Source organism: Tinamus guttatus, unplaced genomic scaffold (assembly GCF_059628265.1).
Source record: "Tinamus guttatus ecotype Peru unplaced genomic scaffold, ASM5962826v1 Tinamus_guttatus_pri_ptg000387l, whole genome shotgun sequence".
Taxonomy (NCBI): domain Eukaryota; kingdom Metazoa; phylum Chordata; class Aves; order Tinamiformes; family Tinamidae; genus Tinamus; species Tinamus guttatus.
Window position 1 is genome coordinate 159,249 of NW_028288921.1, and position 23,905 is coordinate 183,153.

General features: G+C 51.8%; 1 protein-coding gene across 1 annotated transcript; it reads right to left on the reverse strand.

Moving 5' to 3' along the window:
* Nucleotides 1–611: 611 nt before the first annotated feature.
* LOC148593473 (olfactory receptor 14A16-like) lies at nt 612–1,532 on the reverse strand. Its single transcript, XM_088530777.1, has one exon. The coding sequence runs from the start codon at nt 1,530–1,532 to the stop codon at nt 612–614; it is 921 nt and encodes a 306-aa protein (XP_088386903.1).
* Between the last annotated feature and the right edge of the window lie 22,373 nt (nt 1,533–23,905).

A 23,905-nucleotide genomic window follows, 5' to 3' on the forward strand; every position in this document is an offset into this window, starting at 1 on the left:
AAAAAAATGCGGGCCCTTTGAACGGTGCAACAAGGAAATGCCTGCTATGGCAGTGTGGAGGTGGCCCTGAGCAGCAGAGCTTTGTCCCCACAGGCTGCATCCAGCCTCTCCTCCCCTCCACTCATGCCCCACTTGGACTGTTGGAGCAGTGTAGAAGGAAGGGACCAGTGCCGGGCGACACATGACTATGACCTCCATGGGATAGCAGGTAAAATTGCCCCCCGATTGTGGCTAGGGGAGCTGAGTTCTCCACAGGAGCCATGGTCTCACCCTGTCTGTACTCGTGTGAGCCTGACTCTGTGTCCCTGAGCTCCAGTGCTGGAAGAGACAGTGCACAGGGAAACTCTCCTCATTGCATGGGAGACATCGGAAGTTGCTTAGTGGGGCTCAGAGTCTCCTCCCTCTTTGCTGGTGAAGGGGGAAGCCTGGCATCCTGCTTCAACATGGTCCCTGTGGCAAAGCCAAATGAGACATTCCTGCGGAGAAATGGCATGAACCAGACTATATATTTCTCCTTTATTGGAATATAAGAGAAAAAAAGCAAGCAAGAAAAAAATGAACAACACCTATCCTTAATGCCAAATCCCCTAGGACAGATCTTGTTGCTGGCACTAGACCCGCTGGATGAGTTTCCTTAGGGCATTCTTGAGCTCGTCGTTCCTTAGGCTGTAGATGAGGGGGTTCAATGTTGGAGGCACCAGCGAGTACAGAACAGCCAGCACCAGATCCAGAGCTGGGGAGGAGATGGAAGGGGGCTTCAGGTAGGCAAACATGCCAGTGCTGACAAACAGGGAGACCACGGCCAGGTGTGGGAGGCACATGGAAAAGGCTTTGTGCCGACCCTGCTCAGAGGGGATCCTCAGCACAGCAGCCAAGATCTGCACGTAGGACACCACAATGAAAATGAAACACCCAAAGCCTAAACAGACACTACTCACAAGAAGCCCAGCTTCCCTGAGGTAGGACTCTGAGCAGGCCAGCCTGAGGATCTGAGGAACCTCACAAAAGAACTGCTCCACCACATTGCCTTGGCAGAGTGGAATGGAAAATGTGTTCCCAGTTTGCAGGAGAGCAAGGAGAAAACCACAGGTCCAGGCAGCTGCTGCCATTTTGACACAAGCTCTGCTGTCCATGAGGGTCCCATAGTACAGGGGTCTGCAGATTGCAACATAGCGGTCATAGGCCATGACTGTAAGGAGAAAAAACTCTGCTGAAAACAAGACTGATAACAGGAAGATCTGTGCAGCACATCCTGAGTAGGAAATGGTCCTGTTGTTCCAAAGGGAAATGCTCATGGATTTGGGGACAGTGGTGGAGATGGAGCCCAGGTCAAGGAGGGAGAGGTTGAGGAGGAAGAAGTACATGGGGGTGTGGAGGCGGTGGTCGCAGGCTACGGCTGTGATGATGAGGCCGTTGGCCAGGAGGGCAGCCAGGTAGATGCCCAGGAAGAGCGAGAAGTGCAAGAGCTGCAGCTCCCGCCTGTCTGCAAATGCCAAGAGGAGGAACTTGCTGAAGGAGCTGCTGTTGGACATTAGTTCCTTAGGGGTACAGGAGTCCTGTCCAAGAAAGGAAAGAAAGCCAAAAGTTAAGCCAGGCTTTTCTGAGCCGAATGATTTCAGTTTCTCAAGGAACTCCCCACATTTCCTTTCTCCCTTATTTCAGCTCCCTTTCTGGTGCTTCACTTTGAACTGGCTGAGTTTGCCACGTGCAGCAGGGACTCCTCCCCATAGCTCTGGAGGAGTTATTTCTGCTTTACTGCGGGTGCGAATAGATGCACTAGTCTTTGAGTGGTGTTTGTGGAGAAACCTTGGAATGGCATATTGCATTGCTTGGAATGGACTTAGTCCAAAGACCAAGTGGGAATATTCTCCATTCAGCAGCATGAGAGCTGAATACAGCCCTCACACCAGTTGTATCTGAAGGAGAAAAGCTCTGTGAGGGATTCACCCCCATCACTCTTGCCCTCCTCAACAGAGATATTTCTATCTGAGTCTGCCACAGCAGATCTCACTCCAACAAGGGAGAACAACAGTCAAAAGGAAACAAGGATAGAACTTACCCTTTGTACATGTCAAGATGTCTAGAAATAGACCTTGTCCTCATGCCTCCTTTAACCCTGCACCCTGCGCCCTTATTCCAGGCACTGCAGAGAGAAGGAGTAGCTTTGATGCACACAACCTGCAGGAGACGATGTCCACCCCTTCTGTGGCAGTGCTCTTCAACGTTTAGAAATCAAGTCTTCTCTGCAAAAGGATAAGTGGAGGAGTCTGTTGATACATAAGTGTGCATATAAATAATATATATGATGGTGCACACACAAACACACAAAGGTGCCTACTCACTGTGGGAACATTATTTGATAGAGCAGAAATCTTTGGCACTTCAATCATTCTCAGCATAAACCCTTGTGCATCAAACAGGAAAAAAAGAAAAACTTGTTAGGACGTTGTCATGGGACCTGCTTCATCACTGAGCCTTGCCCCTCACTGTCGTGTACTTGCACCTCACTCACATGAAGGACAACAATACTCACAAGTGAGCCCAGTTCTTCCTGCAGAAACCTCCCAGGAGCAGGGGAGTGTCCAGGGGCACCCCCATGTTTGCAGGTGCTAAGGAGCAGCTCAGATAGACCCTGATGCAGCAGCCTGGGAGAAGTTGGTGCTGTCTATGGACTAAGGGGTGGGTGAGGGGACAGTCTGAAGTCCCTGGCAGACTCTTTGGCTGCTCCTTGAATCTCTTAATGAGTCTCAATCTGTTGTCCAAATCTGACAGTTTTGTTTCCATTTTACTCTTACCAAGTGGAAGGAAATTGTAAGCACCGACTCACTGGCTTCTCTTTCAGGAAATGCCTGCCCTGCCTTTCCTTTTGCAAAGTGCCCCCTGAAATGTGCTCACAGCTCACCTGCGAGCAGACCTGACCTCCGCAGCACCCTGCCAGCAGGAGAAGGAGCCTGACCTGGTAGAGGATAATCCTCCCACCCAGAACTTCTCCCCTCAGTGCTGTGAGAAGCTCCCTGGGCAGGCTGAGTGCTGACCTTCACAGGCGACACAGTCACTGCTGCGAGCACACAGCACCTTTGGGTGCAGGGACCCTGCTCTGAAGTGCAGACCTCTCACCCTGTCTACACAACCCGGCTTCACATCACTGCCATTTCTATTGGGGAAGGCAGCAGGATGAGCTGCTCATAGGTGGTATGTTAGAGAATCCCTGCTCTGAAGCAGCTTCTCTTCCTCTGCACTGCAAAAACCAGGAGAAAGAAGAGAAAAATGCTGCAACCCATGAGGTGTGATGAGTTCTTATGTCCCCTTCAAGAAGCTCCATAGCATTGTCCTGTAAGCACAAACTCACCATGTTAAGAGCTGTGGTCTCCTCTGTCCTCCCGCTCCACCCTGCCGTTCCCCTCTCGCTGCCTTCTCTCCTCTGCTGTCCGCAGCAGCAGGCAGTGCCCGCAGCCCTGCTGCTCTTGGCACAGGAGCTGCTCCTGCACTCGGCTGTCTCTGGGCAGTGCTGCCAGGCTGCCACGAGCTGCCTCCGTCCCAGGAGCCTGGCCCCGCTCAGGAGCAGAGGCCCAGCTGAACTCACCAATTTCTCTGTCCCTCGTGCTCCCTCCTCCTGGGAAATGTGCACTGGAATAGACTGAAGTAATCACCTGTTGTCTTTTCCCATTGAGTGGAGAGCAACTATTTCCAACATTGCAAGTTCTTTCATCAGAGCATGACTATCTATGAGAAATAGAAATGTGCTCCTCTGGAACCCCCCAAACCCTCATCTCTGACCTAGGCAGGACACCTAGTTAGGACAAGAAGGGAGTTCCTTGGCACATGGTTCAGGGATTGACTCAGATGTGTCAGTCTTGGCACCTCATGCTGGTCTAGAAGCCCCTGGCGTAAAGTGGGATTCAGAAAACTCCTGTGAACTCCACAGGCAGGTCAAGTGATTCCCCTTACCACAATTGAAGTGAGCACAACACAGAGGTCTGCAAGAGAGCTCCTTGTCTAAGCTGCAGTTCCAATCACTGGCGATAGAGGATGAGAGTCAGCTGATCACACACAAACACTCTCTGGTGACAGTCCAAAAGACTGAGGAGGTCCAAGGCCTGTGCCAGTGCCCACTTGCTCTGATGCAGCTCCTGGGAGACCTGCATCATCCTAGAGGATCGGGTTGGGGGGCCAATGGGGAATTGCATTGCCCATCTGAAATGACCCCAGGTGCCAAATAGAATGGCAGCCCCAGGAACAATGAAGATGAAGCATAGAAAGATTATAGCATTAAGCAGCAGCTCTGGTAATTCAGTGCAGATCCTTGATTTGATGGCATAGAAAAGTGCTGGGCCTTGTCACATGCCTGGGGTATCCAGCACAATCACGTGTCTCTAGCAAATGCAGCAGGGCACCTGCAAGAAAATCATGCCCCTTGGAGTGACTGCTGGGCAAGTGTCCCAGGGCATCCTACGTTTCCATCCTGTACCCAAAGACATTCCAGCACTGGCTGTAGGGAAAGCCCATCCTGTCTACATCCAGGGTGCTGCATAAATGGGAGCCATCCTCACCCTGCCATGTCTCTGCTCCAGTTTCTGCCCTCTCAAACCCTTCTAGCTCTCCTCTCCTGAATTTCTGCTGCCCCTGCAAGATGATATGAACAAGGACTGGGCTAATGCCTCAGGCTTGGCAGGTGTGACAGTCACAAGTGGCCCATGTGCCCACCTACAATCCCTGCACACACACACCCATGGTCCCAACAGCACAGGCACGGCCTTTGGGTGCCTGGCACTCCCTGGGTATCCCCTTTGTCCTGCTTATTGGCTTGATGGGGCCAGCAAAGGTGCTGCTGGTGCTGTCAATAGGCAGAGTGGGCAAAGGCACTTTTGGAGCTTCCTCACAACCTGCTGATCTCTCCATGGGCTTTGGAGTCTTCAGCCAGTGCCATTGTGGTGGCCTTTTCTCTGGAACAAAGCAGTGATGCACAGATTATGCATCCAGCAGCAGCATCCCTGCACATCTGGGCATGCACTCATGCAAGAAGGAGAAACATGTCCTAAATAGTCATGATTTTATTATACATTTCCTATACTATAATTCATATTGCTTTCATGTACCCTCATACCAGCTTATTACAAGATGAAACTGGAGAGGACAAATAGCAAGGGTCTTTCCGCTCTCCCCTCCCTTTTTTTTTCTCTACTTTTTCATTTTTTTTTTCGGTAGGATTTGGAGGAGGACCTGGAGCAGAGCCCACAGCAGGGCAGAAAGGCTGCAGGTTGTCACATTTCCTTTTGATAGAGACTCTTCCCATCTTCCAGCCTGATGGTTATCAACCACGTGGCCAAGCCTGTGAGGACAGCTTTAAATTGGGAGTGACTCAGGGGAGAAGACTCCAGCAAGAGGGAGGAATAGATAAGCTGGGATGGCCGGGAAGGGTGCAAGTGATGTGCACAAAGGAACCCCTGGAGAGAGCAGTGGGATGCAGGGAGCTCTGCTTAGGGACGGAGAGAGAGCCTGTCAGGATTGTAGGGATGAGGATTAGTGAGCAGAGCAACAGAGCTGGCCTTGTGTAGATCTCTACTACGGATCTCTAGAAAGGCAGCATGATGGGATCCCCATGGTTTTCAACAAGACATTTTGATGGCGTATTTCTCCATGGTTTCCACCAAGGAATCATGATGGGACCTCCACAGTCCCCACAAAGGCATCGTGATAGGGTCTCGGTAGTCTCAATCAGGGCATCAGAATAACATCCCCATGGAAACCACCAGGGCTTTGTGATGGCAGTGGCATCATGTCCATAAGGCCATTGTGAACGGGTGGTCCCCACGGTGACCATGTCCTTGTTGGGGGTAAAGGCCCCAGGCTCAGCATTCTGAGGAGAGCAGCTCCAAGCAGTTCTGAAGGGTGGGGGACCTCAGGAAAGGCAGCCATTAAGTAAGCATCTGTTAAGAAGAAGAATGCTCCATACAAACAGTTGGTAAAATTAGGAAACATCTCTGGAGCTCAACTTGACTAAACAGGGAACTGGCATGTGGTCTTCACGTCAATAAGGCAGCATGTGGAAAGGGGAAGAGGCTGCAAAGGAGGAAGTCACAAATATTGTCCAGTAAAGTAAGGATGGTTTTGGGGAAGCCAAATCTCCCTGCTCCTGCTTCACTAAGAGTAAATAATGAAGAAGGAAAATGTGGGCTCACTGCTGAATGGGACTGGGATTCTAGCAAGTGCAGCCCTGCTTGGCTTCAGTCAACCTTCACCAACAAGGCGAAGCCTGAGAAATGTCTGAAAGGGGCAACTGGAGAGCTCACTTCTCTTTCCTTGCCCTGGCAAGTGTGTGCCCTGGGCAGAGCTATAGAGTTGCCTGGGGTTGGCGCCTGGTTTGGGGGTTTGGTGTTTGTCAAGACAAGATCAAAGTCCTGTGGGATGAAAGAGCACGAAGTCTGAGCACAGGCTGAGATGAGGGTGAGCCTCAGCTCTATGATAACTGCTGTGGGCTGCTCTTTGGGTAGAAGTGGGATGGAGGACAGTCTGTGGCAGAAGACAGTCTTCCTCTGGAGGTACGGAAGCAGGCTCTCTCTTCTTCACTTCCTCAGCAGGGTTTCATGCACTGTGCTACTTAAGATAGACGTGATAGGCCAGAAAAGAGCAGAGATGCCCTTAACACAGATCCTCCTGAGAACTTTATCTAGGAGTCTGCTTTCCTGCCTTACTTCATGGCCATGGTGAAAGTGGTGCACGAACATGGTGCTGCCAAATTAGAAGAATGAAAACGTATTTCATAAGGTTAAAAACTGCCTGAAGTTTTGGAAAAGGCAATCTTTGTTATTCTTTGGGAGTGATCTGACTTATGACTATAATCTGCTTTAGGGGATAGATTCCATTTGATCACATAGAGAGGCCGGTGCTGCTGACGATGCTCTGTGTTCATTGTATTCCCTTGCAGTGCTGAAAATTTTGGAGGCATTTCCTGCAGGCCCTTAGCTTGTCATTAGGAAATATATCTGAAATAAAAATTCTGTTAAGAGCACTTATTTCCCTCCTTTGACTAGAAAGGAAAGTCCAAATAACTGGATTTGACAGAGACATCTGTCCAGATGGGGTCAGACATCGGGCGGAATCTCTCTCCTCATATACACCCTTTCACCAATCCCTCACGTATCTCTACAAGCCTGATTAAGCTGAACTTTTTGAAAGACAGCCTTGATTCAGATGATCTGCACATCTGCGCTTTCCTTTTTTTTTTTTTTTTTTTTAAGTCTTCCTCCTCCCCTTGCTCTTTGTCATTCAGACACCTCTCAACTCTTCACTTGCTGCTTTGAGCTTCAGGGAGTCTTTCAGGAGTCTCTTGTTGTCTCTTAACCAGCTCCTTTATCATGTGTCTATCCAGCCTTTTCTATCTAGTTGTGAAAAACAGTCCAAGGATGGTTATTCCTTGTAGGCTGTGGAGCTCCTTGGAAGCAATCAGGACTCAACTAGCAGTTGAGAAGTGCATTTTGTTTCCTATTGACACAGGATCCAGGTTATTTTGTTTCATCACACTTAACATTTCTGCCTGTTTGCCACTAGTTCAGGTGGGAATTTGGTATACATGAGCTATAGCATTCGGTTCCTGGAATGGGAAAACAGTTTGATTTTAAGCAGAGTGATCCAAGTCCCCAGTGGCTGATGAGGGAACTGGCAGGGCTGGGAAGCTGGGCAGGAACCTTCTGCATAGAGGTCTCCCCTCAGAAATACTGCTTTTCACACGTGTCCAGACTTCATTGGGAGTCACTCTAGGAAGCGGAGAAAGTGCATGCCTGATTCAGAACATGGAAAAAAAAATAAGAAAGCTGAAAAGAAAACAGCTATCTTTCTTTTTCAGGTGTTCAGTGATATCTGCCTATTTTTAATACACTCCATTCTAATTAGCTACAGCAGACTTGAAGATTGAAGAAAATTATGGCAAGAATCATGGCTCCTGAGGGGTTTTGCATTTCACTGATCCCTTGGGAGTAGTTGGAGCTGAGTCCATGAACCTCTGATGGTGAGAGGAGACTGAAGAAACTTCTCAAAAAGTTCAAGTCAGAAGCACATCTTTAAGTTTCTTGGAGGGTTAATGGGTCCCACTGTGGTTCATTACCAAGGAAAGCCTCCCCAGGGGCTGATTAGAGCAGAGAGTTTGAAGTCGTAATTGCAGATAGGAAAAGGCAAGGTGCAGGTTCCTCTGATGCCAGGTCAACCCTTCATGTGTGTTTTCAAGCAGAATGACCAAATAGAGGTGCCCAGTCCCTGAGTACGGACATCCTTTCCACCATGCATTGCCCAAGGCTTTTGGTTGGAGCAGTGTGTGAGTGGGGGTGTTCAAGGCCTCGGGCAGGACACTGATACAGGACACCTTGAGTGCCTGGGGAAAGCAGGCACAGAGGCCCTGTTGCCTTCTTGTTGAAGGAAGAAGTGTCTTCTCCTAGGCCTCAATGGCAGACACACCAGCCATGACCAAGAGGACATAGACCTAGTTCTTGAGGAGGTTTTTGGCACTGCCCTCGTCTGTCTCCTCCTTGGGCTCTCCTACACTTTCCCATGCCTGTGCCTGTTTCCCTGCAGCCTGTAGACACTCAGGCTGCTTCCCCACCTTGTTCTCACCCCAGCATCTCTCCAGCTTTTCCCATGTCTCTCTGTCCTTAGTGACTGTTCTTTGAAGGCATGGCTTGATCTGAGGTCCAAACCAGGTGACCTGTTGCACCACAGTACTGCTCTTAAGTGACATTTCTCTTTTACTCAAGTCAAGTCAGTACCTCAAGCTGCAGTTGGTGGTTCTTTCCCCTTCTCAAACTCTTTCCCACTACCAGAACAACTTCCATCATCCCTGAAACCACCCTGCAGCCAGTCACAGGCTCCTGCTCTGTTACCATTAGCTGTGGCACTTGAGCAGGCTAAAGAAGCTCGTGGCCCTCAGCTTCTCTATGCAGGCCATGTGCTTACCAGGCCTGAAAAGCAACCTCACAACAATAGAAGGGCCTGACTCTGGAGAGGCCATGTCAGGTGCTGACCCACAGGCTAAAAGAAAAAAAAAATTTTTTTTCAGCAGTCTCATTAGGGCGTTCTTCAGATCCTTGTTCCTCATGCTATAGATGAGGGGGTTGATCGTTGGAGGCACCACTGCATACAGAACAACCATCACCAGATCCAGAGCTGGGGAGGAGATGGAGGAGGGCTTCAGGTAGGCAAAAACTGTGGTGCTGATCAAGAGGGAAACCAGGTACGGGAGACACATGGAAAAGGTTTCCTGCTGGCCCTACGCAAGGAAATCCTCAGCCGAGCAGTGAAGATCTGCATGTAGGACACAACAATGGAAATGCAACACCCAAAGCCCAAAGAGACAGTAACCCAAATGAGCCAAATTTCCCTGAGGTAGGAGACTGAACAGCAGGGCTTGAGCATCTGGGGGATCTCACAGAAGAACTGCTCCACCACATTGCCTTGGCAGAGTGGAATGGAGAATGTGTTCCCAGTGTGCAGGAGAGCATAGAGAAAGCCACTGGCCAAGGCAGCTGCTGCCATTTTGACACAAGCTCTGCTGCCCATGAGGGTCCTGTAGTGCAGGGGTCTGCAGATGGCCACAAAGCAGTCATAGACCATGACTATGAGGAGGGAAAGCTCTGCTGAAAACAAAAATGCTACCAGGAAAATATGGGTGGCACATCCTGAGTAGGAAATAGCTCTGCTGTTCCACACGGAATTGACCATGGATTTGGGGAGAGAAATCCTTTCAGTTTCTCAAGGATACACCCATATTTCCTCTCTCTCCCTTACTTCACCTCCCTTTTCTGCAACTCTGCTCTGCCCTGGTTGAATGTGTCATGTGTAGCAGGGACCCCTGCCCATGGCTCCAAAGGGTTTTTTTCTGCTGTGCTGTAGGTGTAAGTGGATGTGTCAAACTACTCTTTCAGGAAATGCCTTCTCTGCCTTTCCTTTTGAAAAGTGCCCTCTGAAATGTGCTCACAGTTAGAGCTGTGAGCAGACCTGAGCCTTGCAGCGCCCTCCCAGCAGGAGAAGGAGCCTGTCCTGGCAGAGGATAATCTTCCCACACAGAACTTCCCCCCTCAATCCTGCGGGGAGCTTGGCGTCCTGCTGGGCAGAGCGGGGCTGTCTCTGGAGTCAGGAGCTCTATCAGTTGTGTATAAAGATTTTCGGTTTCACAACACCAAAGTCTCTGAATCCTTCATACGCTGCACATTTTCCATTGTCCATCTTTTCCCTGCTGCCTCGCATGCAATTGCTGTGGTCTTCCAAGAAAATCCTGCTGCTCTGTGCCCTCCACAAGGTATTTGTGCACAGCATGAAGATCCCTCCTGGCCTTCTCTAGGCTAGGCTGAACAAAACCCCCTCTTCCAGCCTCTCCTTACCTGCCCCATGCTCCAGCCCCTGACCAACTTGTTGTCCCTGTGCTGAACTCCCTCCCGTTTGTTTGTTTCCTTGCAGAACTGGAGAGCCCAAATGAGATCTGGTATAGAGGCATGGTGTCCACTGTGCCAAAAAGAGTGGTAGAACACGCATGTGGCCCCGCTGGCCGTGCTCTCCCAAATAAAAATCTGTGAGGATGGCCAAACTATGGCACAGGGACCCAAAAGGCTTCCCCTTGCTGACCACTAAGGCACTGAGATGAGTTGTGGGTGCCCTTGGCCACCACCAGGACATACCCCTGGGAGTCTCTATGGCAACGGCCAGGGCTTTGTGATAGGGGTGGCATCATGTCCCCAAGGCCATTGTGATGGAGCGATGCCCATGGCAACCAAGGCTGTGTTGGGCCAGAGCACCACCCTCGGGGACAGCAGCTCCAGCAGAAGGAGCAGCTCATGTTGGTCCCCAGAGCAGCAAGTCCCCAGGTGCAGCGAGTGCCCTGGAGACGCAGAAGGAGAGGCAGGCGAACGCCTGCTCCCAGCCCAGCAATGGGTGTCCTGCCAGGTGCAAGCACACAAGGAAGGTGAGTGCTGGGGCTGGAGGGGGAGGCTGACAGCAGGGATGGGAGCTGCATGGAGAGCACAAGCATGGTGGGCCAAGCCAGCCAGGTGTGACCTCCTCTGGCCAGGGGCTGCTTCTTGCTGGCTGTGGGGATTTTCTCAAACACAAAGCACAACTGGGATGCTCCAAAGTCTGTAAGGACCCTGGGAGCCCTGTGTGAAGGATCAGAGAGCCTCTTTGGACCACGTGTAGCTGGGCTGTGCTCGACCATGAGCTTCCCTTCGGCATGGGGCTGGGGATTTCCATGCCTCAGGGGCTGCTTGTAGCAACACAACCCTCTCCATCATGTGCCTCCTTCTTCCCGCGGGTGGGCAAGTGGGAGCCGCACGCAGCAAGGCAACGCAGGCGGACCCCGACTCCCTCCCCACAAAAGGAAAGGCGGCCTTTGCTGTCTGACCCCCAGGGCTTTGAAGATGTTGATCAGGTCATCACAAAGGTACAGAGCTGAGCAGTGAGGCCGGCAAAGGCCCTGCTCAACTGCGCGGAGTTGCCAGGAAGCAGGCGGGAAGTGAGGGAAGAGCAGCAGCAGTGCATGCTCTGCATGGCACTCTGCAAGGCCAAGCTTCACGCTGGGCCACGGTGCTGCTCCATGTGCCCATCTTCTGCCCGCCCCACAGTGAAGAGCCCTCTCCAAAGGCCTCTCCCACTCTTTGGTGACAGGTTGGCAGCTGCCCGTGTGCTCTGTTACTCCAGGAGAAATCTAAAATGGGAGCAAATAAAAGCTTGCAGACATATTTTGGAGAGCTGAAACAGTACTACTGCACATGCCTGTTGTTTAGTTGGTGTGTGGTAAATACGCTTTGCCCTTTGGCCCAGAGCGCTGTTCTCTGAGGATCCTTGTGAGCTCCCATAAACACCCCTCTGCGGGTGACATTAATCACTGGAGTCCGTAGAGGGATCCTATGACTGAAAATACCCGGCCCCAAGGGACCTGAGCTCTCCTGTTGGCTCTTCCCAGAGATCTGGATCCTCAGGTTTTGGAGCAGGAGGATGCATGGGGACAAAGTCTCCATTACACCTTCAGCTCCACAAAGTGTCAGAGCTTCACATGTACTCCCTAAATCGACGTTTCCCATGGCCTTGGGGAATGGTGAAGAACTTGAGTAGACACACAGGAGATGGGAGAGAAAGGGCCAAGGCCCCAGGATGCAGAGCTGGGCTCACAGCATCATGAATGAGGTGCCACAGACTTAAACGAGCAAGCCAAAGAAGTCCTTCCTTTGGCAGTGACTTGGAAAGTCACATCTCTGACAGAATTCCAGATGGATGGGTCTTCTGTTCCGTAAGATTGTCTCCAGGATTCTGCAGAGATGAGGAAGAGCACAAAGGGAAGTTGTGGGAATGTTCTCCAACTTCATCAGCTGCAGAGCAGGGAGGTGGTCATCTCACAAAATGCTGGTTGAATCAAAATGCAGATCCTGCAGCACTGCACCATCTTACAGGCTTTGCACCAAGCCCAGGCAGCAGCACTGCATTGTGTGCCCATGTCCTGAGATGTCCAGGGTCAAAAATGCAGGTGATCACAGAATGGTTGAGGTTCGAAGGGGCCTCTAGAGATCATCTAGTCCACCGAGATCCATGGTTCCAGGGCTGTGCAGACCTCCAGAAGAGGATCCCAAGTCCCAGGAAAAAGTACACTGAAAAGTACAAGGAGCACTTAAGGTCCAAGACGAGGAAGAGCAGTTTTGGAAAACAACATCACTGGTGGGAGGTGACTGCTTCCAGGAGACAGAGGGAAACGTCTCTGTTCTCCCCATGCCTCGTCCACCTCCATGGCAGTGACCTACTGAGCCCCAGAGGACACACCGGGACGTGCCCCACCACAGGGAAGTCTCCCTGGTGACATGGGTGAAGACCCTCGTTTTCCGGTGGGTCCTTGTTGCTCCTAAGCGCTGCTCCCGCACACCCCATGGCTGCTCTTTGCAGCAGCTCTATGGCATGGAGTGGGGACAGGAGGCAGCAGGGCCGCACTGGGAGCCCCTTTCATCAGGGCGAGGAGTGGGGGAATGTTGGAAAAGGAAGAACATCCCTCCACTCCAGCTGGGCTCCCCTCCCTGCCCCATCCCCGCACAGCCCCCAGCACAGCCAGGAGCCCCGCGGGGGCCTCACAGCCAATGGCTGCGCTGGGCACGAGGAGGTCACTGCTGCCGCAGCCCCTGATAGGCCAGCTGCAGGGAGAGGGCGTGGCTGCTGCTTGGGAGGTCCCTGCTGCGGGCAGAGCTGATTGGGCAGCAGCAGGGCTGGCTCTGCCTGGTGACTGTGAGGTCACCGCTCCCGCAGCGCCTCATTGGGCAGCAGCCGGGCCCTGCGGGGCTCTGCGCTGCTGAGATCATCTCCGCGGAGCAGCTGCTGAGCCCGGGCTGGGCTCCTGGCGGGGAAGGGCTGGGGAGGCCATTGCTGCCCTGGAGGGCAGGGCCAGAGAGCTGGGCGGGACGGCGCTGTGACGTCATGTCTTTGTGAGTGCCTGATTGGCCGGCAGCAGGCAGGCAGGCGTGGGCTGTGGGTGGGGGGTCTCTGTGGTGAGAGGAGCTGAGAGGGCAGCAGTGGTTCCTGTGTGGGGAAGGGGTTTGAGGAAGCTGCTGTCTCTGAAGGCCACAGGCAGCATCAGGGATGTGGTGGGGGTTGCACCTGTGAGGTCACCTCCATGTGAACAGCTGGGTTTGGGGTTTAGGCTTTAGGGTTGTGATCAGTGGTGCAGAGCCCAGTTGGAGACCTGCAACTATTGGTATCAGGAGTCAGTCAAAACCTGTTCAGTTTATTAATCAGTGACCTGAAGGGGCAGAGTGCACCCTCAGCAAGTTTTCTGAGGATAGAAAAGTGGGAGGAATGCCTGATAACCCAGAGGTCTGTGCAGACTTTAAGAGGGACCTGGACAGCCTGGACAGCTGGGGGTAGAGGAACCTCATGAATTTCAACACGGACAAGTGCAGGGTCTAACAGCTAGGGAGGAATAACCCCATGCACCTGGACAGGCTGGGGGTTGACCTGTTGGAGAGCAGCTCCACAAAAAGGGACCTGGGAATCGTGGTTGGCAACAAATTGACCATGAGCCATCAGTGTGCCCTTGTGGCCACTGATACTGGTGGCTGAGGTCTGACAGTACTCAGAGTGCCCCCACAATATTGCAATGGCAGGAGATATCTTTGGGTGGCCACTACCTCCAGGCTGTGGTTTTTCACTGCGGGTGCAGGAATCGCCCTCCACTGCCCCTTCCCTGGGCCTCCTGGGTCCCCACTGCCTCTCTGGGGATTGCAGAGCCCTCCTTTCCCCATGTGCACCTGGGTTTAGTGCTCTACCTTCTGGTCCCTGCACTGTGAGTAATCCCTGTTTCGTTAAAGCTGCACTCAGTGCCCACTCCCAGGGAAACCCTGTGCCTGGAGATCCCCTGGGGGTTCTCTCATCAGCACAGTCACGTGTGGGGCAGCCTGGCACAGGCAATGCAGAGACCATTGCCTGTCTGCAGTGGTCACTGAGAGATGAACCCTAGATTGAGGCTAACAGATCACCCTGGAATGCTGAGGTCATCCCCTGGATCTCATGGAGTTCACAAGCAGAAGAGCAGGCCCATTTGTGGTTGCACATCCTTGGGCATATTTTTCGATTCCAGTTTCTAAAGAGAGGCCAGATTCAGGACCATCATAGGGTAGATCCCCTTTTATCCTGGAAATGTTATTCTGGAATCCAGCTGTGGCTTAAGGGAGGCCAAGGACTGGTCCTTCCTGTTCTCCCAAGATATGAGGGAAAACAAGCCTCCCTTCCAGGTTATGAGAGTTCCTGGGCCATGTCTTCAGAATAAAGCATGGAAGGACAGCACGGAAATGAGGAGGACAACTCTAAATAGAGAAAGTCCTGCTGCCCTCCTGGAATGTGTCTTCAGGAAAGATGAACTGCCACGGGAAGGCTGCTTCTAGACTTTCCTTCAATTCACTCATGTTCAGTTTTGTGTGTTGGAGCTTTGCATGGAGCCATGGAAAGCTGTGGTGACACTTGGTTGCCATTTCTCTCATATTAGAGAGATTTGAGATCACACTCTAACCATAGCCACGAGAGCTGAGATCTCCTAAACAACACTGGATCCCTGGTCTCACCCCACCTGCCCTTGTCCCGCCGTGACTCTGTACCCCAGAGGTCCCTTGGTGTCAGTGCTGGAAAAGACGCTGCAGAGGGAAACTCTCCTCCCTGCACTGGGCACATCCAAGGGAGCTCAAAGAAGCGGCTCAGAGAATCCCCCCTCTCTGCTAGTGAAGGGGGAAGCCTGGCTTCCTGCTTTATCATGGTCTATGTTTAAGTGCTAAATGAGAGATTCCTGTGCAGACGTGACAAAAACTAGTTATCTTTATTTTATAATTTATTATTTTAAGATGGATGTAAAAGAGAGAAGTAAAAAAGAAAGAAATGGATAAAATACGGCCTATAGGCAGATATCCTGGTGAGTGAATGAAACAGTTGTTATCATTGACCTTGTACCCACTGAATGAGTTTCTTCAGTGCCTCCTTGAGCTCCGTGTTCCTCATGCTGTAGATGAGGGGGTTCATGGCCGGAGGCACCACTGAGTACAGAATGGACACAACCATATCTAGAAGTGGGGAGGAGATGGAGGGGGGCTTCAGGTAGGCAAACAATACAGTAATGACAAACAAGGACACCACAGCCAGGTGTGGGAGGCACATGGAAAAGGCTTTGTGCCGGCCCTGCTCAGAGGGGATCCTCAGCACAGCTCTGAAGATCTGCACGTAGGACACCACAATGAAAATGAAACACCCAAATATTAAACAGGTACTAACAACAAGAAGCCCAACTTCCCGGAGGTAGGAGTCTGAGCATGAGAGCTTGAGGATGTGGGGAATCTCACAGAAAAACTGCTCCACCACATTGCCTTGGCACAATGGTACAGAAAATGTGTTCCCAGTGTGCAGGAGAGCATAGAGAAAGCCACAGGCCCAGGCAGCTACTACCATTTTGACACAAGCTCTGCTGTCCAGGAGGGTCCCATAGTGCAGGGGTCTGCAGATGGCAACGTAGCGGTCATAGGCCATGACTGTGAGGAGAGAAAACTCTCCTCCCAAGAAGAAGACGAAGAAAAATATCTGGACAGCACATTCCGAATAGGAAATTGCCCTGATGTTCCACAGAGAATTGTGCATGGCTTTGGGAACAGTGGCGGAGATGCAGCCAAGGTCGAGGAGGGAGAGGTTGAGGAGGAAGAAGTACATGGGGCTGTGGAGGTGGTGGTCGCAGGCTACGGCTGTGATGATGAGGCCGTTGGCCAGGAGGGCAGCCAGGTAGATGGCCAGGAAGAGCAAGAAGTGCAAGAGCTGCAGCTCCCGCCTGTCTGAGATCAGCAGGAGGAGGAACTCATAGAGGGAGCTGCTGTTGGACATTAGCTCCCTCCAGTCATGTGGGACTGTCTGAAGAATGAAGATATGGAGAAGTTTATCTTAACTTTTGAAGATGATAACCCTGAAGTCATTCAGTTGTCTGACACCATCCTCTCTTTAATAAGAGTGTCTTAGTGCCGTTTATCTTGTTTATCTATTAGTCTTGTTCCCATCTGTCCGGTATTCATGTCTCCTTGAGCTAGAGGATCATCGTGTTTATTGTGCTCCCCTCAAAGGAGACCAGGCTCTGCTGAGAGCAGAGCTGTGCATTTTCCAAGTGCCCATCTCCAAATTTCTCATCCTTTCTCCACACACCTAAGGGAGGTCTCCACACTCCCCTTCTAGCCAAAGACACACAGGGCTCATTTGAGCTGCTCATGGACAGCCTCCCACCACCACCTCCATACCCTCAGCATCTCTGCAGCTTCCTCACACATCACTCAGATATCACAGATAGGCCATGAGACAGCAGAGTCTTTCTGGAGGGCAGGTGGCAGCCTGGCGGGACACCACAGGGAAAAAGCCAAAGGAGCGTTAGCACTGAAGATGGGCTCTCCTTAAGGGAGAGCCAGTGCAATGCCTAGGCTCACAGGCTGCATTTCCGGGAGCTCCACAGGACAAAAGGTGGCTCGGGAAATCTCACTCCCATGCAGACCCCTCTGTTCCACAACTTGTAGCATCAGTGTCTGAACTGCAGCTGAAAACATCCAGCTGCAGAAAGCTGAGGGCAAGAACAGGAAAAGCATGGATGGGAGGGGAAACAAGGAGCAACACCATCAATGTGCTGCCAAGGGAGGCAAGGAGAGGGACAGAGAGGCCTTCTGGAAAACTTTCACTTTACCATCTGGGTATGTCACCTCTCCGAGGGGGACGTCGCAGGGCAGTCCCTCTTAGCCCTTTGGTGGGGCGGCAGGCAATGGGCCTGTGGCAGGAGAGCTGCCCCTCTCCTCTGCTGCAGGTCTGGCTGCAGAGGAGGCGGCTCCTGCCCTGCACCCCCTGCCCCTTCCCTGCCCATCTCTGCTGCCTGCAGCTGTCCCTGCCACCAGCTCTTCCTCTGTCCCAGTGTCCTGTCCCTGCCATTGCTCACAGATCCCATATCGTATCACCCTCTGTGTGCTCAGTTCTGCCCTACAGAAACATCTGGGCCATGTCCAGGGGCAGCTCTGCAGTTGCAGATCCTAACTAGCTTGTCACATGAGGTCCTATGAGTCCACAAAGACGATATGGATGCTACGTGTAGGCTAAGGTGGGCATGAAGCAGCTTGCTGAGTCTTCTCACAGACCTATTAATCTCTACGCATGAAGATCTGGGATTCCCAGTTCCCTGCCAAAACAGAAAACTTGTTCCTTCATTCCCCCTGCAATATTAAGGAGGCTGAAAGAGCAGAGACACAAAGGAAAGCTCCTTCCCTTTCAAGTGGTCCTTCTGATCTTGCGCCTGTAAAGGACCCCTTGCACATGCCCTGTGTATGAGCTGGAGCTGTGAGCAGACTTCACTCTGCAGCAGCCTCTTAGCAGCAGAATGAACCTGCCCTGACGGGTGTCTGTCTCCCCACGCAGCGCTTCCCCGCAGCGCTGTGGGGAGCGCCCTGGGCAGTGCTGCCCCTCGCAGGCTGCAGAGTCACTGTCCCGGGCACACAGCACCCTGGGCGTGGGGGATGCTGCTCTCAATCACAGCCCATGCAGAGCTGGGTGCAGAGCGCAGCTTCACACCCCTGTGTCTTCCCTGCGAGAAGGGAGCAGGATGCCCTGTCCCTGTGAGTGTGTGGCAGGGAATCCCTGCTCTGAAGCATCTCCTCCTCCTGCTAAACCCTGCATTCTCCAGGAGAGAGACCTTTACAATCTCAATCCGTGATTACATGCACTGAGTTCAGAAGAGCCCTCCAGGAACCTCAGCAGCATTGCCCTGCAGCTAGAAACTCACCGTGTCAAGGTCTGGGAAGGTTGCTCCCACAACAGCTCTGCTCTGTCCTCCCGCTTCACACTGCCGTTCATCTCTCGCTGCCTTCTCTCCTCTACTGTCCACAGCAGCAGGCAGTGCCCACAGCCCTGCTGATCTTGGCACAGGAGCTGCTCCTGCACTGGGTTGTCTCTGGGCAGTGCTGCCACAAACTGCATCTGTCTTCAGATGCTGCTCTTGAGCAGGGGCTCTGAAGTAGAGTCCCGGCTGAATTCAACAATTTCTCTATCCCTTGTGCTCATTACTCCTGGGAAATTATCACTGGAATAGACTTCAACACTCCCTGTTGTTCCCTCTCTAAGTACTGAAGGAAGACTGATGCTAGAAGGGCAATTGCTCTCGTCAGAAATTTTCCACCTCTTATTTGCCAGAGTTGGAAATATCCTGCTCTGAAAGCCCTCATACACATCTCTTAGCTGGACAGGACACCTAGGTGGGGACAAGACGGGAGTTCATTTAACCATGGTTCAGATATTGATTCCAATCTGTCAGTATGGACATGTCATGCTGTTTTAGAAGCCCCTGGCATGCAGTGCAATTCAGCTCCCTGCCCAGAACTCCACAAACATAAAGGTTGTGGGATTCCCCCTTTGGAAGCTGAAGGATGATCTCCAATGATGACTGCATGGTCCTCGTCTAAGCTCCTGCTGTAACCACATCAGATGCAGGGTGGGAGTCAATTGCCTGGTGACACCAGGTGACATCTGAAGAGACAGGTTTGTCCCAGGCACGGGCTAGTGTCTATTGCTCTGCTAGAGCAAATGTGATACTCACATCTTTCTAGAATGCCTGGTCAGGGCCCGGTGGGCATCTTCCTTGGCAATCTGAAATAGCACTAGATGCTCACTAGTGTAAGAGCCACACTCACTAGGAAGCTGAGACACATAGAGATGTTATCAATGTAAACTGTGACTGTAATTCATTTCAGACACTTGATTCAGTGGCACTGAAGTAGGCCTGCAAGGCCATGATACATGCTTGGGATTTCTAGCACATCTGCATGGGCAGGAGCTATGAGGAAACTCTGCCTTTCTTTAGTAGTTGCTAGGAAAAGACCCCAGGTTCTCTCAGCTTTTCCTACTTGTGCCCAGACATTTGCACAGAGTCTCTTGGGGGCCTGGAGCCAGCTGTGTCCCCCAGGGAGTAGTATTGGGTCCAATCCTATTCAACTTCTCCATCATTAACCTGGAAGAAGGAACAGAGTGCACTCCCAGCAAATTTTGTGATGATACAAATGTGGGAGGCTTGGCTGATACACCAAAGGGCTGTGCAGCCATGTTCCTGTGTTAGGGAAAGAGGACTGGATTCAGCTGCCACTTGTTGGTGCCCAGTGCCCTGGAGAGGGTGAGTGCTCAGGAGGGATCTGCTGAGGACAGTCCCACTCATTACAGAGCTGGGACAGATGCCCATCCTCCTGGAAGGGGCTATGGAGCCACCATGGACCACAGGAGACATTCAGGGACAGAACATGCCTGGAGTGGGGGTGAGTGCTGTGCTGGGAGAGGGGCTGCCCAGAGGGGCTGCAGAAATGATTAATGTATTCAAGACATAGAAAATATGGGGGCGATCATAGTCCAATGGAGAGAGCAGTGGACACTAAAAGGCAAGCGCAGATAAATAGTTCTTCACAGCAGATTCAGCAAGTTCCTGAAGATTTCCACTCTTTCATCACTGGAAGACATTCAAAACAGTCCTTCATCCTTGCAGGCAGAGCTCAAGTGTCCAAGCACCAGCACTCAGAGGGACTTGGGATGTCCCAGTGTCTCTGAGTGACTGTGACCTGCATGGGCCTGAGAGTTCTCACAGGGACCTGGGGGAGAGCAGAGCCTCTCAGAGCTGCAGAGGGAGGCTGGGGACAGGGGACCACGGCACCTGGAATGGCACCAGCTGTGCACTGTTCAGGAATCTGGGACTGCATCCCACCCACTTCTGAAAATCACTTTGCTTTTCAAGAACAAATGATGATGATGAAGTCTAGTGTACTAAAACACAACAATGAATAATGGCGGGAAGAATAACAAATCATTTTTTTGCTTTAATTCTTTCTCTTAATTTCTGTCTAGATTTGTTTTTTATCAAATTTTCTAAACTTTTTTGTTACCATCAGGCCTATACCTGTAAGGTTTCTTTGTCCCACTCAGAGCCCAGCGCTCAGAAAAGCCCCCTGCCCACAGCTGTCCCTGCCACCCCTCACTCTCTGCACAGAGCACGTCGCACTCGGAGGTGTCATCCTCTCTTGATTGGTGCAGGAAGTTGGGGACCAGCTTCAAGGAAATGCACTCTTTTCATGTGGCTGACTTTGCACAAACTAAATCTATCCCAGTTAAAGCAAAGGCCAGGGCCAGGAAGAAATGAGCCCTCCACAGAAGAGCTCCTAACTCTCGCTTCATCCCGGCTCCCCTTTGACACCATCCTTGTGCTCTCCATGTTGGTGCCATCCCTGCTGCCTGCCTCTCCCTTCAGCCCCACTGCTCACCTCTCTCCCGCTCTCCTGCAAGCCTGAGAGCCCGTCTGTGGGCTGGGAGCAGGCGTTCGCTTGATGCTCCTTGTCCATGTCCAGGATCCTCTTACAGGGACCTGACAGTGGCACCAAGGGGAGCCGTTCCCTCCTGATGGAGCTGCTCTCCTCAGAGTGGGGAGCCTGGAGTCTCTGTCCCCAGCAAGGGCATGGTCACCATGGGGCCCATCCCCTCACAATGGCGTTATGGACCTGATGCCACTGCCATCACAAAGCCCTGGTGGTTTCCATAGGGACGTTATTCCGATGCCCTGGTGGAGACCACTGAGACCCTATCACGATGCCTTTGTGGGGACTATGGAGACCCTATCAGGATGCCTTGGTGGAGACCATGGAGAAAGACACCATCACAATGTCTTGGTGAAGACCATGGGGACCTCATCATTACTGCTTTTTTGGAGATCTATAGCAGAGATCTTCACAAGGCCGTAGCTGTTGTTCTGCCCACTAATCCTCATACCAACAATCCTGACTGGCTCTTTTTCCATCCCTAAGCCTAGCTCCCTGCATCCCACCGCTCTCTCACCTGCACCTTTCCCTATCATTTCAGGCCATCACCTTCTCTCTCTTGCTGGAGTCTTCTTCTCCCCTGACTCACTCCCAATTTAAGGCTGTCCTCACCAGCTTGGCCAGCTGGTTGATGACCATCATGTTGGCAGATGGAAGGAGTCTCCTTCCAAATGAAATGTGACACCTGGCAGCTTTGCTGCCTTGCTGTGGGCTCAGCTCCAGGTCCTCCTCCAAATCCTGCTAAAAAAGAAAAAGTAAAGTAAAAAAAAATCTTTGCTCATTGTTCTCTCCATTTTCAGCATGTAATAAGCTGGTATGAGGGTACAATAAAGCAATATGAATTATGAATATGAATTATGCCATCAAATCAAGGATCTGCACTGAATTACCAGAGCTGCTGGTTTATGCTAGAATCTTTCTATGCCTCGTCTTCATTATTCCTGGGGCTGCTGTTCTATTTGGCACCTGGGGTCATTTCAGATGGACAATGCAATTCCCCATTGGCCCCCACCTGATCCTCTAGGATGATGCAGGTCTCCCAGGGGCCGCATCAGAGCAAGTGGGCACTGACACAGACCTTGGACCTCCTCAGTCTTTTGGACTGTCACCAGAGAGTGTTTGTTTGTGATCAACTGACTCTCATCCTCCATCTCCAGTGACTGCAATTGCAGCTTAGACAGGGAGCTCTCTTGCAAACCTCTGTGTTGTGCTCACTTCAGTTGTGGCAAGGGGAATCACTTGACCTGCCTGTGAAGTTCACAGGAGTTTTCTGAATCCCACTTCATGCCAGGCTCTTCTAGACCAGCATGAGATGCCCAGACTGACAGATCTGAGTCAATCCCTGAACCATGTGTCAAGGAACTCCCATCTTGTCCTAACTAGGTGTCCTGCCTAGGTCAGAGATGAGAATCAGGGGTTCCAGAGGAGCACATTTTCTCATAGGTAGTCATGCTCTGATGAAAGAACTTGCACTGTTGTAAATAGTTGCTCTCCAGTCAATGGGAAAAGATGACAGGTGATTACTTCAGTCTATTCCAGCATACATTTCCCAGGAGCAGGGAGCACGAGGGACAGAGAAATTGGTGAGTTCAGCTGGGCCTCTGCTCCTGAGCGGGGCCAGGCTCCTGGGACGGAGGCAGCTCGTGGCAGCCTGGCAGCACTGCCCAGAGACAGCCGAGTGCAGGAGCAGCTCCTGTGCCAAGAGCAGCAGGGCTGCGGGCACTGCCTGCTGCTGCGGACAGCAGAGGAGAGAAGGCAGCGAGAGGGGAACGGCAGTGTGGAGCGGGAGGACAGAGGAGACCACAGCTCTTGACACGGTGAGTTTGTGCTTACAGGACAATGCTATGGAGCTTCTTGAAGGGGACATAAGAACCCATCACACCCCATGGCTGGCAGCATTTTTCTCTTCTTTATCCTGGCTTTTGCAGTGCAGAGGAAGAGGAGCTGCCTCAGAGCAGGGATTCTCTAACATACCACCTAAGGGCAGGGCATCCTGCTGCCTTCCCCAACAGAAACAGCAGTGATGTGAAGCTGCGGTGTGCACACAGGATGAGAGGTCTGCACTTCAGAGCAGTGTCCCTGCACCCAAAGGTGCTGTGTGCCCGCAGCAGTGACTGTGTCGCCTGTGAAGGTCAGTACTCAGCCTGCCCAGGGAGCTCCCCACAGGACTGAGGGGAGAAGTTCTGGGTGGAAGGATTATCCTCCACCAGGTCAGGCTCCTTCTCCTGCTGGGAGGGTGCTGCGGGGCTCAGGTCTGCTCACAGGTTTAGCTGTGAGCACATTTCAGGGAGCACTTTGCAAAAGGAAAGGCAGGGCAGGCATTTCCTGAAAGAGAAGCCAGTGAGATGGTGCTTACATTTTTCTTCCACTTGGTAAGAGGAAAAACTGGCAGATTTGGACAACAGACTGAGACTCATTAAGAGAATTAAGGAGCAGCCAAAGAATCTGCCAGAGACTTCAGACTGTCCCCTCAGCCATCCCTTAGTCCATAGACAGCACCATCTTCTCCTGGGCTGCTGCATCAGGGTTTATCTGAGCTGCTCTTTAGCACCTGCAAACATGGGGGTGCCTCTGGACACTCCCCTGCTCCTGGGAGGTTTCTGCAGGAAGAACTGGGCTCATGTGTGAGTATCGTTGTCCTTCATGTGAGTGAGGTGCAAGTACACGACAGTGAGGGGCAAGGCTCAGTGATGAAGCAGGTCCCATGACAAAGTCCTAACAATTTTTTTTTTTTCCTGTTGTGATGCGCAAGGGTTTATGCTGACAATGACTGAAGTGCCAAAGATTTCTGCTCTATCAAATAATGTTCCCACAGTGAGTAGGCACCTTTGTGTGTTTGTGTGTGCACCATCATATATATTATTTATACGCACACTTAGATATCAACAGACTCCTCCACTTATCGTTTTGCAGAGAAGACTTGATTTCTAAATGTTGAAGATCCCTGCCACAGAAGGGGTGGACATCGTCTCCTGCAGGTTGTGTGCATCAAAGCTACTCCTTCTCTCTGCAGTGCCTGTAATAAGGGTGCAGGGTGAAAAGAGGCATGAGGACAA

Coding starts and splice junctions, on each gene's coding strand:
- LOC148593473 (XM_088530777.1), bottom strand. CDS start 1,532: ATGTCCAACAGCAGCTCCTTCAGCAAGTTCCTCCTCTTGGCATTTGCA.